General features: G+C 54.8%; 1 protein-coding gene across 1 annotated transcript in view; it reads left to right on the top strand.

Moving 5' to 3' along the window:
* The window catches only part of PREX1 (phosphatidylinositol-3,4,5-trisphosphate dependent Rac exchange factor 1), a 176,917-nt gene that overhangs the window by 130,672 nt on the left and 32,222 nt on the right, over positions 1–14,023 (top strand). The window contains exons 15-18 of the mRNA XM_035025355.1: positions 5,289–5,361; positions 9,961–10,103; positions 11,779–11,871; positions 12,741–12,889. Coding sequence (XP_034881246.1) covers positions 5,289–5,361; positions 9,961–10,103; positions 11,779–11,871; positions 12,741–12,889 — 458 coding nt within the window. The remainder of the gene's footprint in view (positions 1–5,288; positions 5,362–9,960; positions 10,104–11,778; positions 11,872–12,740; positions 12,890–14,023) is intronic.

The raw sequence follows: 14,023 nt of genomic DNA, 5'->3' as shown, positions 1-14,023 counted from the left end.
AGATGGGCTGGAAGACAGCTGGTGTATGGCTCTGGGAAAGGGGCAGGTGGGTGTGCATGTGGGCCGCTGTTGGGGAGAGGTTGGTGATGAGGATATGTCCTTGAGGACTGGTTATGGTGAGCTTTGATTTCAAGAGTTATTCCCCCCTTGACTTAGCAGGGAATTCAAGAAGGAAATATATACTTGTGTAGCCTGGGAGGGTAATTTTGCTTTGAATGCATCTTCATTTTGAACTTCTAGATCATTCTGGTCCTTGGAACAAAATGTTCATTGAAACCCACTGGATCAGCTAGAAATGCTTTTGGCTGCATATAATAGGGAAATTTGACTTACACAGTAAAGACCTTTTTCTCTCATGTAACTAGGCATCTCTAGTTCACAGTCCTAGAGCTCAACAATGCCATTTACACTTGGGCTCTTCCCATCTTTCTGTTTTGCTATCTTCTTGCCAGTTGCCCTATAGTCATAAGATGGTTGCCATGGCTCCAGGCATCACATCTATGTAGACCTGTGGCCAAAGGCAGGCAACAGGAGTAGTTGGAGAGAGCTTTCTCGCTCTGTTTGTTTGCAGGAGGAAACTTCCCCCAGTTCCCTCCTCTCCCCAGTGGTCTTCCCCTTAAGTCTCATTGGCCAGATGGGTCCCACATGTACCCCTAAACCACTGCCTGGGGGACAAGGACAGGGATTGATGAGAGTGGCTTAGAATTTCTCAGAATTCATTCTTTGAGGCTGGGGGAGGGCCCCCCTACCCACTACTTGGACGAGTCAGAGTTACTTTTTTAACTCTGAGGGTAAGGGGGTGATTAGCCCTTCCGTAGACAAGCGGTGTTCTGTGTCTGTTCTGATCCTCTCTGTGCACTATCTCATTTACTCCCCACAACAACCTGAGGAAAACGCAGTTATTATTCCTGTCTTACTGATGAGGAAACCGAGGCCTCAGGACACACACACGGACATATGGCACTCCTGTAAGATTGCGTGTGGGGGGCTGTCATGATGCCTTGATAGGAGTAAATAATAATAGTAGTAGTACTAGCCCTCTGTGTTGATTACAGCCTACACTGTGGGGTCTGAACAGGGAGCACCACTCAGGGTGGCAGAGGCCTTGGAAAATGAAGGGCAGGGGCACCTGGGTGGCTCAGTCGGTTAAGCATCTGCCTTCAGCTCAGATCATGATCCCGGGGTCCTGGGATCGAGTCCTGCGTTGGGCTCCCTGCTCGGTGGGGGTAGCCTGCTTCTCCCTCTGCCTTCCCTCTACTCGTGCTCTCTGTCTCTGTCTCAGTCTCCCTCAAATAAATAAGTAAAATCTTAAAAAAAAAAAAAAAAAAAGAAAATGAAGGGCAAAATCTGGGAATAAAAAATAACAAGCGAGGAGGTGAAGCTCGGAGAGTTTAAGGGTTGCCCACGGTCACAGCCAGGGCCCTGCAGGGATGTGAGCCTGGGGAACCAGGTCCAGAGTTTGCTTTCCACACTTCTCTGCTCCGTGGGTTTTGGTCTGTGCTGCCCAGGCTTGAGGATGCCCCAAGCAGCGGCCGTCAGGTGGAGGGCAGCGGGTCGGTGGGCTAGGGGGCCGAGGAGGCAGGGACGGGCCAGGAGCCGGGAGGGGGAGGCACGGGGGTGCCGGCTCCTGTGCTGGCGCTGCAGAAATGTGCCCGGAGTGCCTGCCACACTGACCCCCCCCTCCCCTGATCAGGCAGATGGTTTTCAGCACGGAGGGGCAGGGGGCCAGGCTGGTGGCTCGAGGCACCGGCAGAGGAAACAAAGCATCCATGGGGACATGACAGGAGCCCTGGCCCCAACCATGAGCAACTAACCTGTCCTCTTAGAGCCTCCCCTTAGACCCTAACGTGCTGGTGGGGGGAAGGGTCTGGCGCTGAAAGGACTCCTTTCTCACAGTGTAACCTAGGGCAAGTGCAAGCCCGCCTGTGCCCCGGTCTCTTTGTCTGTTAAATGGGATTAAGGAGAGTGACTGCCTCTGGGTTGACCCTCAAGACCCAGTGAGATCGTGCAGTGCCCGGCATGCTTTGGGTCAGTGAGAGGCATCCTTGGACGTTGTCCTGGGGTTTCCTAAGTCACGGGCAAGGAGCCTTCCGCAGCCCTGTGTCTGTTATCCCCTGGAGTGTTCCATCGCCCGGCCCAGCTCTGTCTCTGCCACTGGCATCCCAGGTGCTTCTCGATAGAGATGTTTTGTGGCTCCCTGAGTGCTAGATGCCGTGGGGAGATGGGTAACCTTGACGGGCACCACTTCTGCCCACGTGGAGCTGATGTTCTAGTGAGAGACAGACCTTAAACCATACTCACTTATCTGGGGGAACCCAAGGACAGGGAATAGTTGGTGCTGATTCTCCTGAGAGCAGTGGCGTGAAGGCGTGAGTTTGTTTCAGACCATGACAGGTGCAGCACTGCTACCCTACAGGGTCATGAATGTAACGGGATGAACATTGGCTGAGAGGATGCACAGGGGTGAGGGGTGGGGGACTACTTTAGGGTGTCCTCTGAGGAGCTGACTTGGGCACTGAGACCTAAAAAGCCAGCACAGGGCATTCCAGGGGGAGAAAGAGCAAGTGCAAAGGCCCTGAGGTGGGGGCACGTGGTTTGTGGAAGGACTGGCAAGGAGGCCAGTGTGGCTGGAGCCCCAGCATGGGGACTAGCGGGCAGGTGGGGGAGACGAGGGGAGCGTGGCGATGCACAGGGCTGTGTGTGCCCGTGTCTTCCTCCGGGAGAGGGGGGAAGCGGTGATCTGAGGTTTTCCCACAACTTGGCGGGATGTGGGGTAGGGGGCTTACTTTTCAGGTGTCCAGGGTCAGCGTATTCCACGGTTAACTTGAGAATCCTGCTGTTGTTCTAACTTGAGGAACCTCCCTGTGGGTCACCCCAGGGCCCTGTGGGCAGGGGGGCAGGGATGGGCTGGGAGCCCGGACTGTGAGCGCCTCAGAAAGCCAGGTGGGCTCCAGACGCTTGCCACGGCCTCCCAGGCCGTAGAGCGGGGGCCTGCTCGCCACCTGGGCCCCAGCTGTGCCTCCCCTGCTGTCCCCACGCAGCTGAGGGGTGGCCGCTCCGGATGCAGCCTCTCTCATGGACGGCCACCTCCCCTGGCGGGGCTCCGTGCCCACAGCCCTCTGGCCGCTGGCCTGGGGTCCCACAGGAGAGATTTGTCTTCCTCGAGTCGGCCGATGCGTGAAATCCCGAGGCCAGTGGCTGCGCCAGGCCCCGTGCTCTGAGTCCCAGCTGCAGCCTCGGCGGGCTGAGTCTGCAGCCCCTTGGCATCTGTTTCTCCTTTAGCTGGGCAGTTCCCTCCCTGGCCTCTCGGCTGCTGGCGGAGGGGCTGGGGGACAGTCGAGGCGACTGCCTGTCAAAGCAGTTTCTCACTTTGGGAGTCCTTTAAATGAGGCTGTCGGGCCCTGTGGCCTTCTGAGTGTAGTTGAAGCTCACTGACTTGTGGCCACAAGCTCCTGCAGGGTTTGGCCCCTGCTGACAGCACCTTTCTTCAATCGCCAGATATTTATTGAGTACCTGCTGTATGCCAGGCCTGAGTTCTAAGCCCTTGGGATTCCGCGGGGAGCACAGCAGATCAAACTCCTTGTCCTGATGGGGCTCACTCACCCTCTCCCTGGTGGCCAGGCTGCCTTTTGTGCCGCAGGCTTCATTCCACCCCCGGACCTTTGTCCGTGCTGTTTTCTCTGCCTGTCACCCAGCTGCTCCCCCCACCCCCCGCCCCCAACCGTACCACACAGCTCACATGAATTCCCTGATGAACTGAGATTGTTGGGTTTGCAAGAACCAGAAACAGATTCTGGCTAACTTAAGGCGGGGGGTGGAAGAAGACGGCTCATAGAAGGGTAAAGAGCGCCCACAGAGTAAGGGGGAGACCCAGGAGCCTGCCTTAGAAAGAACTGGCACCAGGAGATGCCCAGCTTCTTGGGAGCGGTAGCTGAGGGCCCCGTCTTCAGGGCACTGCTCTAGGGGAGAACCACACCAGCTGTCCCTTGTCCTTGGGTTCCTCCTCCTCCAGGTCATGTTCCTGGGTCAGGGAGCATCACTGTAGCTTTGCACGGATCATGTGTCTTCAACCTGGCCTGGGGTGGAGGGTGGCTTGGTGGTGGTGGTGAAAAACTCTGAGGGGCTGTCCCACCAAGATGACATTCCACATGGGAGAGTCGGCCCCAAAGGTGGGCCCAGTAGGCTACCACCTTTCATACTTCAGTTTTGGGTTGGATGTCACTTCCTTAGAAAAGCCCTGAGACAAACCAGACTTCAGTTGTACTAGTTAGGAGTGTGTTCATTTGCAAGAACAGAAAACTCAACTAAACAGGAGCCCAAGCAGATAATCGTGCCCATACAGTCATGCTGCGTGTCAGGAACCTTCCATCCTTCACTCTGCTGTCATCAGCATTGTCTGCCACCTTGGTCACTGGATAGCCCCTTAGCCCTACATATATCACTTCCTCATGTGACTTTGTCCTCAGTAGGGGGGTGTGGTACTGCTTTTCCTTTTTATCAGGGAGGAAGGTATTTTCCAGAATCCCCTGGTAGACTTCTCCAGGTGTCTCACTGACTATAGCTAGGTCGGTTAGGATTCGGACTTCATTGCTAGTGTCAAAGACCCAGCTACAGAGGCTGATACACATTAGGGGTTGATTTTCCTTTGCTGTGAGACAAACCTAGAGGTGGGTGGTCTAGAGCTGCTAGGGCAGCCTCATGAGACCTTTGGGGAACCACACTTTCTCTCTCTTCCTGCTCTGCCATCCTTAGCATGTTTTGATCCTGGGTCATACTGTGGTCTAGGATGACTGCAGGAGCTCCAGCCATCACATCTTTGTTCCAAGGAGGAGGAAGAAAAAAAGAAGGGCCTGGGACAAAGCGTTTTTCCAGCGCTCCCTACCAGTGATTTCTGCTTATATCTCATTGGCCACCTCTAGCTGCAAGGGAGCTGGGTTTTGTGATCCTCTAGATGGATGCCTCCCCATCTTCATTACTGGTGTGGTATTGAGGAAAGGGTTATTGCTAGGCAACCAACAATATTTGCCACATAAAATCTCCATTTCTCCTTTGTGGTGTTTATAGCACGATACGCAATGGACTTAACCCAACACTATTAATTTTCTTGTTTGGAGTTTATTCATAATAGTCATGGGCATGTTTGGTCAATACTACAGTCCATAAAGCAGACACAGACCCCTGCTCCCATGGAGCCTCCATTCTAGGGGTGATGGTGGGCTTTGCGCAGCCTCGCTCAGCCCCTCCAGGGTTGGTTCCCCTAACACCCTCCCCTTCTTGTTCCATTCCAGGGTGACTGCCAGACGCGGGAAGAGGCGGTGGCACTTGGCGTGGGCCTGTGTAACAATGGCTTCATGCACCACGGTAACCTGCCCCTTCCCTTCAGGCCAGCCTCCTGGGGGGGGGGGGGGCCTGCCCGGGAACAGAAGAGCTAGTAGGAACCCTGGTCGCTGGGGCATTTTAGGCGGGGGCGGGACGGGGGGGACTGAGGCCCAGAGAGAGCAAATGGTGGGCTGGAGGCTGCTCAGCCTGCCCCTGGGGGAGCCCAGGCTAGATGCCGGGTCTTGGGCCTGTAGACCCAAGCGGGGGATTTGGGGTGGCTCAGGAATTCCCCCCTCCACGCCCCTCCCACTTCTGCACTGGAGCAACATCACCTCAGGGGTTCAGTAGGGACCAAGATGGCTGGTAATGCTTGGCTGGAAAACTGGACTGGATTTGAGTTCAAATCTGTGGACTTCCTGGGCCCTTCTCCTGGATGGGATGTGACCTCCAGGTGGGCGGTGAGGCCGGATCATGCAGGCCTGGCCCACGGGCTTCCACGGGGAGGAGAGAAGAGGGGTCTGTGGGGACAGAGGACGGGCAGGTTGTGAGTGAGAGAGGAAGGGAGCCGGGCAGGGACGTTCGCACTGCTTTTCCCGGCCTGACCCCTTAGGTCACTCTCCTTCCCACGGGAGAAGCACGGAGGAGGGGTTGAGAGGTGGGCAGTCCTGAGATGATCCTGAGGTGGGAAGGTGGGCCGGAGGGAGGAACTGGTTCCACCGTCACCATTTCAAATTAAAATAGAAGTTAATGCTCTATGTGCCTGGCCTCCTCCTGAGCGCTCCCCATGTATTAATTAGTTTAATCCTGAAATGATCCTTTGATGTTGGTATTAATATCGTCCCTATTTATAAATGAGGAAATGGAAGCCCAGATAGTTAAGAGACCCGCTCAAGGTCACACAGCAAGTCGGAGCTGGGATTTAAAACCAGGCAGGCAGGCTTCGTGGGCCACACGCTTGGCCACTGAGCTCTGTGACCTTCCCACTTGCTGGCACTGGGGGAGCCCTGAGTCTCCTACCCTTTCAGCAGGACAGGTAGACTTAACTCCCGCCAAGGAGCCTTTCTTCTCCTTTTAGGACATTCCCGAGGGCCTTGGCTCTTGCAGTTTCCCTGGCTTGGGGTACCCTACCTGCCTCACGCCCCCGACTCACTCAGTGTTTCTGTTTGGTTCGCACCTCCCGAGGCCTCCCCAGACACCCCAGCCTAATGGCTCCTCTCCTTCATCGTCCATGCTTAGCTCAGATTCACGCTTCTTCCTGGAGCTGTTCTCTCCCTGTCAGACTACTTCCACGCTTCCCTTGTGTCTTTGTTCATGCTGCTCTTCTCTAGCCCTTGCGTTCCTGGTGCAGACCCCTGCTAGGCTCCGGGGAGAGCAGTGAACGAAGCAGACGAGAGTCCCGTCCTCGGGAGCTCACAGCCTAGTGTGCGCGCGCGTGTGTGTGTGTGCGTGACTCAAGCAATGAAATAAGCCCATGTTCTGGAGCAGTGTGCGCATGTGAGGAGGACTTTGGCTTTAACTCCAGTGCGGTGGGAGTCCCGGCAGGGTTCTGAGCAGAGGAGGGCCGTGGAGGACGTCTGCGGGGGTGAGAGGGGAAGTCGAGAGGCCAGGGGAGGGTTGACGTGGTGTGGGCCCTGGTGGTCCAGGGAAGGGGTGAGATTCCGGAAGGTCTTTTGGCCATTCCTCCTTCCAGCTTCTGCTTTGTGCTCTAACTCAGAGGTCAGCGATCCCTCGCTGCAAAGGGCCAGATAGTAAATATTTTAGGCTTTGTAGGTCACAGGGTCTGTTACAGCTCAACTCTGCCATCGATTGGAGCTTTAAAGCTGCTACAGGCAGTACTTAAATAAGTGGGCATGGCTGTGTGCCAATACGACTTTATTTAGAAACACAGGTGGTCGGCTGTAGTTTTCTACCCCTGGTCTAGCTGCTGGGTTTGCTGTCCCTTCGACAGGATGAGAGCTGTGCCAGCAAGATGACAGGTCCCCAGGCACATCCCCTGCCCTGGAGCCGGCAGGCCTTGTTCCAGCCCTGACTCGGCTGACTCCCAGTAAGCCTCTGCCCCTCCCTGGGCCTCCGTTTCCTTATCTTTCCACTGGATCCCCTCCTCCTGTGAGACCAGCATGCCCACGGCTCTGTGGGGTTAGGGGTGAGGACACACTCCCAGCTGCCTGTTTCGCCAGGAGAGACGGGCAGGTCAGGCCCAGTCAGGGTCATTCCCGTCCATCAGCTCCTCTCACCAAAGTCCCTCATTCCCAGAAGCCACTCTGTTCCCCGCGGGGCCCTCTGACAGCTCCATCCTTCCCACCAATCAGCTGGGCAGAACCTCTCATTTGTGGGTGAGAGTAATTAGGGGTCCACCCCAGCTGCTATTCTGGGAAGGCTGCTGGCTGAGGACATTCTGCGGGGGGCGGCGGGGGGGGGGGGCGGCGGGTGACTCCCAGGCAGCACCAACACCCTCGGGGCCCCTCAGGGAGGGAAATTGCAGGGCGTGGCCCCTGCTCTCCTGTCCCTGCCACAACCTCAGAAATAAGCTAAAATGGGAAAGGGCTGAATCCCAGGGTTGTGGCTGCTGCAGGTTAGGGTGCAGAGTGGAGGGTGGAGGTGGGGCCCGGGAGCGCCTCCTGCGGCGTCTGACCTGAGCTCCCGGGCCCTGAAATGCCCCTTAGGGGAAACTGAGGCTCACCGTCTCATCCCCCACCCCTCTGGAAGTTGGTGCTGTTAGGATCCCCACAGACGAGCGGGCGGAGGCTCAGGGAGGCTAAGAGGACATGAAGTCGGGCCAGGGCTGGCAGGGGTTTGAGCCTGGCTGGTGGCCTTGAGCGAAACCTACATCCATCGAGTGGTGGGACCTCACGTGGCTGAGCTTCTGGACTCTGGGATTCCCGCTGTTTCCCCAAACATTTCAGCCAAGACACAACATCGTGCTTCATCCTCCCACTCCCAGAGACTGTCAGCCTCGTGTTTATAGTGGAGGTGAAGCCAGCCGGCCCCCGGGGCCTGGCTCCCCAGCTCTGGGCAAAGCAGCAATTTGTGTGTCTATTTTCTCCAAAGAGGTAGTAGGGGCGGCCGGAGGAAGGCACAAACAGCTCCATGTCCTGGGAAAGGAGGAGAAAGAAAGGATCGCCTCCTCCTGCTTTTCATGTAGTCACCAAATCGGTAGACAGCCTGTCTTCAGCCATGGTGGAGACATCTCGAACCTCAGGCAGCTGGCTTTCCTTCTTTCAGGGGTCTGCTGACTTCAGACCCTGCCTTCCCCACACCGAGCCTGGATTAGCCTCCTTGCTGTAATTCACCCCTGTCCCCATCTAGCAGGCCAGGCTGGGCGGTATGGTGAGAAGGAGGAGCCTGCCCGCTCTGTGACCTTGTGCAGCTTATTTAGCTTCTCTGGGCCTTAGTCTTCCTACCTGTAAAAGGGGTACAGCAAATCCTTCCTCATCTGAGGAATAAACGAACCTAAGCTTGCATCCACAGTGTGTCCGGCACTGGTAGATACTTAGTTAAATTGTAATCCACAGGGACCAGATCACATGCTGGTTGTTACTGGTTATTTGTATTTTCCTGCCTTCTAGAACAGACGTCAGACAACTTCTCGTGTAAAGCCCCAAATAGTAAATATTTTCAGCTTTGTGGGCCTTACAGCCTTTTGCAGTTATTCAGCTCTGTCACTGTGGCATGAAAGCAGCTCCAGACAATAAGTAAATAAATGGATGTGGCTGTGTTTCAATAAAACTTTATTTATGAAAAGAGGTGGTGGGTTGGATCTGGCTTATAGGGCCTGAGTTTGCTAGTCCTCATTCTAAAGTGTCTCGTCATGGTCTGTTTCTGATTATTAGTGAGGTTGAACTCCTTTTCACCTACTTGCTGCCTGCTTGGGTTTCCCCATCTGGAAATTGCCTGTTCATATCCTTTGCCCATTTATCTGTTTCTCAGCTGCCTCTGGTTGATTTGTTGGAGTTTCTTTTATATTCTAGATATTTATTCCTTGTTGGTTTTAGACATTACAATTATTTTTGAATCTGCCATTTGCCTATGGTCTTGTTATTGAACTGAAGCCCTTAATTTTATTATACTGCTTTTTTTTGGGGGGGGGGCTCTTGTATGAAATCTTTTTCTGCCCTAGGACAAAGATATTTTGCATTTTGTTTGGTGAGCTTTGGTTTCCCAGTTCATAGTTAGGTCTTAAACCATCAGGAGCTTATTGTGATACATGGTTTGAGGTAGGGATCCAATTTTATTTTTTTTCCCCAAGTGAGTCAGTTTTTCCCTACATCCTCTGCAGAATACTCCGCTTGATCATCAGTATCATATGCTAAGTTCCCATAAACACATGGTCCTCTTATGTGATTTCTGTTTTCTTCCACTGATTCTTTATCTATTTCTGCCATCATTCCACACTGTTTTTGTTACTGTGGCTTTGTAATATGTCTTTATAGCAGGTGGGGCAAGTTCAGACTTTTCAAGAGAAGTCGGAAAGCCAGACATCTATGCGAAGTATCCTAATCCGTTAGTGTTGGCCCATGATTCCCTTTAATAAAACACCATGCTCGCCAAAGCAGACTTGTCTAGGGGTTGGTTCCGGCCCGTGGTTGCCTGTTGGCAGGTGCTGCTGAGACTCCCCATGCAAGCCTGACGATGTGTTTGCAGTGCTGGAGAAGAGCGAGTTCAAGGATGAGTCCCAGTACTTCCGATTCCACGCAGACGAGGAGATGGAGGGGACCAGCTGCAAGAACAAACAGCTTCGCAACGACTTCAAGCTGGTGGAGAATATCCTGGCCAAGCGCCTGCTGGTAGGAGCAGCTCTGAAGTGCTATATCTGCCTTCCCAGGCCCAGCTGCAGCCCAGGAGCTGGGTGACCTGCTGATTATGTCTAGAGAAGTCGGGCTCAACTAGGAGCATCCGAGTATGGGAATTCCAGGGGGTGGCTGGCGACACTTCACGGGCCAAGACTACCTTCTTTATGAAGAGATTGGGCTTGCTGGCTCCCTTTCCTCTCCTTTTCTTCTCCCCCCGCCCACCCCATGTCCCAGCTTAGCATCGTGCAGAGACGTTGGCCCCCTGACATGGCTCATCCGGGATACCAAAGCCTTTGGTCTTCTGGTGGTGCCCTGTCCATGTGCAGTTGCTGTAAATACCCTTGCAGTTGAGGGAGAACGTTTACCAGCCCGTTCAGCTATTTCTCCAACGTAGCCTTCCAAATCCTGTTTCTTTGCCTACCGATGACCAGCCGCCTCCATCTTCATGCCTGGTCCGCAGGAGGCGGCCGAGAGGGAGGCTCAGCAGGTTAGATCTCCTACAATAGCCAGAGTTGGGGCTAATGTCTGACTCATATGAAGATGGCACCATTAACTTCTCTCCTGTGGTACTTACGGGGTCCCATAAATATGGAGATTGCCATTTCTCCCACTATAAAACCCACCAGTGCCTTCATCATGCTTGGGATGAATCCAGTTTCTCATCATGGTCTACAAGACTCTCCCTACCTCTCCAGCTTCATCTCCTGTGTTCTCCCCTCCCTCATCCCACCCCAGCCACTCTGATCTCCTTTCTTATCCTTGAGTACTATGGGCCTGACTCAGGGCCTTTGCACATGCTATGCCCTCTGCCCGGAACACTTTTTCCACTCTTCATAAAGTTCTGTTCCTCATTTCATTCAGGTCTCAGCTCAGGTAACTCCTCCTCCGGGACCCCTGCCACACCATGGTCTATCCCTTTAAGTGCTTTATTTTAATTCAGACTATATACACTCCCTGTATCACATTCTATATTTCTTTGCTCATTTGTTTGTAGTCTGTCTTCCCCACTAGATAGTCGGCTGTAGCAGGGCAGGAACTGTCTTGTCCTACACTGTTTCCAGTGCCCAGTAAAGCACCTGGCTCATGTAATAGGCAGCAGCTCAGGAACTATTCGTTGAACAAATGAATGCATTTCTCGGTATTCCCCCCACCACTGAACCCCCAAACCTCCCAACCTGCTTGCCACCCTGCAGTGGGGAGGGACTGCTCCTCCCTAAACTCCTTTCCTGTCCCCAAGTTCTTGGTGGCTGGACACCTTTGGATCTGTTTTATTCATTAAGCCAGCAAATTCTTACTGAGCACGTACAGTTTGCCAGCAGATAGGGGGACAGTGGTGTATAACCAAGGAGACTTGGTGCTCAGGTTGGGAGGAGAAAGGGGAGGTTGGGAGGGGAAAGGGGAGATAGGCGGTGAAAAGCAAAAAGTTTGTGATCAGCACCAGCCTGAGGCACGAGCCAGGTGGTGTGTCTTCGCTTGACAGGTACGTATTGAGCACCTACTGTGTACTGAGTGCTCTTTGTATTTAACTTCATCCTGCTGTGCACCCCTACTCCATGTAGGTCTGGGGCACAAGGAGCTGGTAGGATCATGGTCTCCTCGGGGCCAGGGTGGGGCTGGCTGCAGGCTCCCCTCACCGTCTCACTGGGTTTCTCCTGCCTTGGGCCCTCAGATCCTGCCCCAGGAGGAGGACTACGGCTTTGACATCGAGGAGAAGAACAAGGCCATAGTGGTGAAGTCGGTCCAGCGGGGCTCGCTGGCTGAGGTGAGGCCTCTCAGAGGGGCCACCTGCGATGTCCGTGGTTCCTCCTTGCTCGTTGTCCTGTGGGGGCACACTCAGGCCAGAGCGGGCTCGCCTGCAGTCTCTGCAGGGAGCTGCGAGAGAGCCCCCTGCTCGGGGCTGTCCTCCCAGTGTGTGTGCCCCCGGCTCCCCTCATGGCCCCATGGGGAGGTGCAGGAGAAAAGCGGGTTTCTGAATCAGGTAGTTGAATAGGAGAAGTTGGTGGCTCTGCCATGGACCTGACCTGTAGGCGAGGGAGGAGGGAGAGACTGGGCAGGCCAAGGGTTCAGCCCTGGTCCTCCCAGCTGCCCCTGGGGTTGTGGAGGTGGGGTGCGGGAGGCACCTGCCGCACCATCTGGGCGCTCTGCCCGTGTCCTTGTAGCGGTTAGGGGGGCTTTGGGCTGCAGGTGGCCACGTGCTCGCCTCCCAGTGGCTGGAGCCATTACGTAGGTGGTTAGAAGAAGGTGGCTGGGCATCTCAGTTCGGGGTCAGCACCTCTGGCCTTCCTGGCCAAGCCGTCATGGTCACAGGGTGGCCGCCCCAGTTCGATGCCTGTGTCCTCACATGGCAGGTGGGAAGCAGGGACAGGTTAGGGCAATTTCTCCTCAAGGAAAACGTCTTTCCCATTAGCACCTGCAGTAGGCTTCCCTTCAGAGCTCATTGGCTGGAACTGCGCCTCCCCAGCCACTTAGCTGCTCCCCACAGTGGGGAGCGGGGTTGCCCTGGGGGGCTCACTCTGGGCACGCTCGGTCCCTGGGCTGGCCGTGTGCTGCCTGAGCACAGCCAGGGCTCCCAGTGAGGAGAAAGGGAGGCTAGTAACCTGGTGCGTGTCTCCCCCGACACCCCCCGCCAAGATGGCTGGCCTGCAGGTGGGGAGGAAGATCTACTCCGTCAACGAGGATCTGGTGTTCCTGAGGCCCTTTGCTGAGGTGGAGTCCATCCTTAACCAGTCTTTCTGCTCCCGCCGCCCACTGCGCCTCCTGGTAGCCACCAAGGCCAAAGAGTGAGTGTCCCCGTGATGGGGTGTCGGCCCATCTTCCTCTCGGGCTGAGGAATTGCCCGAGTGCCAGGGGTGGTGGCGGGGGGCCCCAAGCTGTTCTGGTTCCCCGTGGATGGGGCTCATTCTACAGGCACGTGACACGAAGCTGCTACTTTCATTCATTCAACAGATGTTTATTGAGCGCCCACTAGGTGCTGAGTGGTGTTTCAGGCCCTGGGGATCCAGCCATGTCTGGGTGGACACATTCCTACCCTTCATAGATCTCAGTCTAGTTGGAGGGTAGGGCAGGAGACAGACAGTAAAACAAAACAGAGAAGTAAGAGACACAGTGAACTGGGAGGTAGTAAGCCTGGGCCAGTCTCTACAGCTGGGAAAGGAGATGGGCTGTGTGGAGGGATGGCGGTCACCTCAGAACTGAGGTGAAGACCGAGGAGGGAAGAGAGAGAGTCAAGGGAGGAAGAGCGTTCCAGGCAGAGGAGACAGCCAGTGCAAAGGTCCTGGGGTGGAACCATGGCTTATATCTTTGAGCAACAGTGAGGAAGCTGATGGGGTGGAGCAGAGTGAGTGAGAGGGAGGGGTGGGTGATGAGGTCCACCAGACAAGGGAGACCAGGCCTTGTAGGACTTTGTGCCCATGGTAAGGACCATGGAGCCACTGGGAGGTTCTGAGCAGAGGCAAGGCATGATGTGACATAGGTTCTGGAAGAATCCCTCTGGCTGCAGGTGGAGACTAGATTGTCAGGGGCAAAGGTGGAAGCAGGGGAGTGGTGAGAAGTGGTCGGATGCCAGATATAGGTGCAGGGAGAAGCATTTTCTATTTTAAAAATTGTGCATTTGGTTTTCTTTTCTCCCTTCTATTTAAGGCAAATGCTCCCGGTTTCCTATTGACGGGAGTGATGGAAAGTTTTAACTATGATTCTTCCAGTGAGAAAGGCAAGCCAGTTTAGGGAAGATGATTGATAGTTTGGTATGTGGAAGTGGCAGAAATCACCCAGGGGAATGTGCCTGCTTAAAGTTCTGGAAATGCCTGGGGCTTGAGAACAGGCTCCCTAGATGGTTTTATCTGGCAGGTGGGGGTAGGAGGATGATCCTGAGGCCCACTGTGGGGGACATGCCCTTGACAGGGAAGCAGATAGCT

This window comes from Mirounga leonina, unplaced genomic scaffold (genome assembly GCF_011800145.1).
Source record: "Mirounga leonina isolate KUSES-001 unplaced genomic scaffold, KU_Mleo_1.0 Mir_195, whole genome shotgun sequence".
Lineage (NCBI taxonomy): Eukaryota > Metazoa > Chordata > Mammalia > Carnivora > Phocidae > Mirounga > Mirounga leonina.
This window is presented reverse-complemented; position numbering and strand designations above follow the sequence as displayed.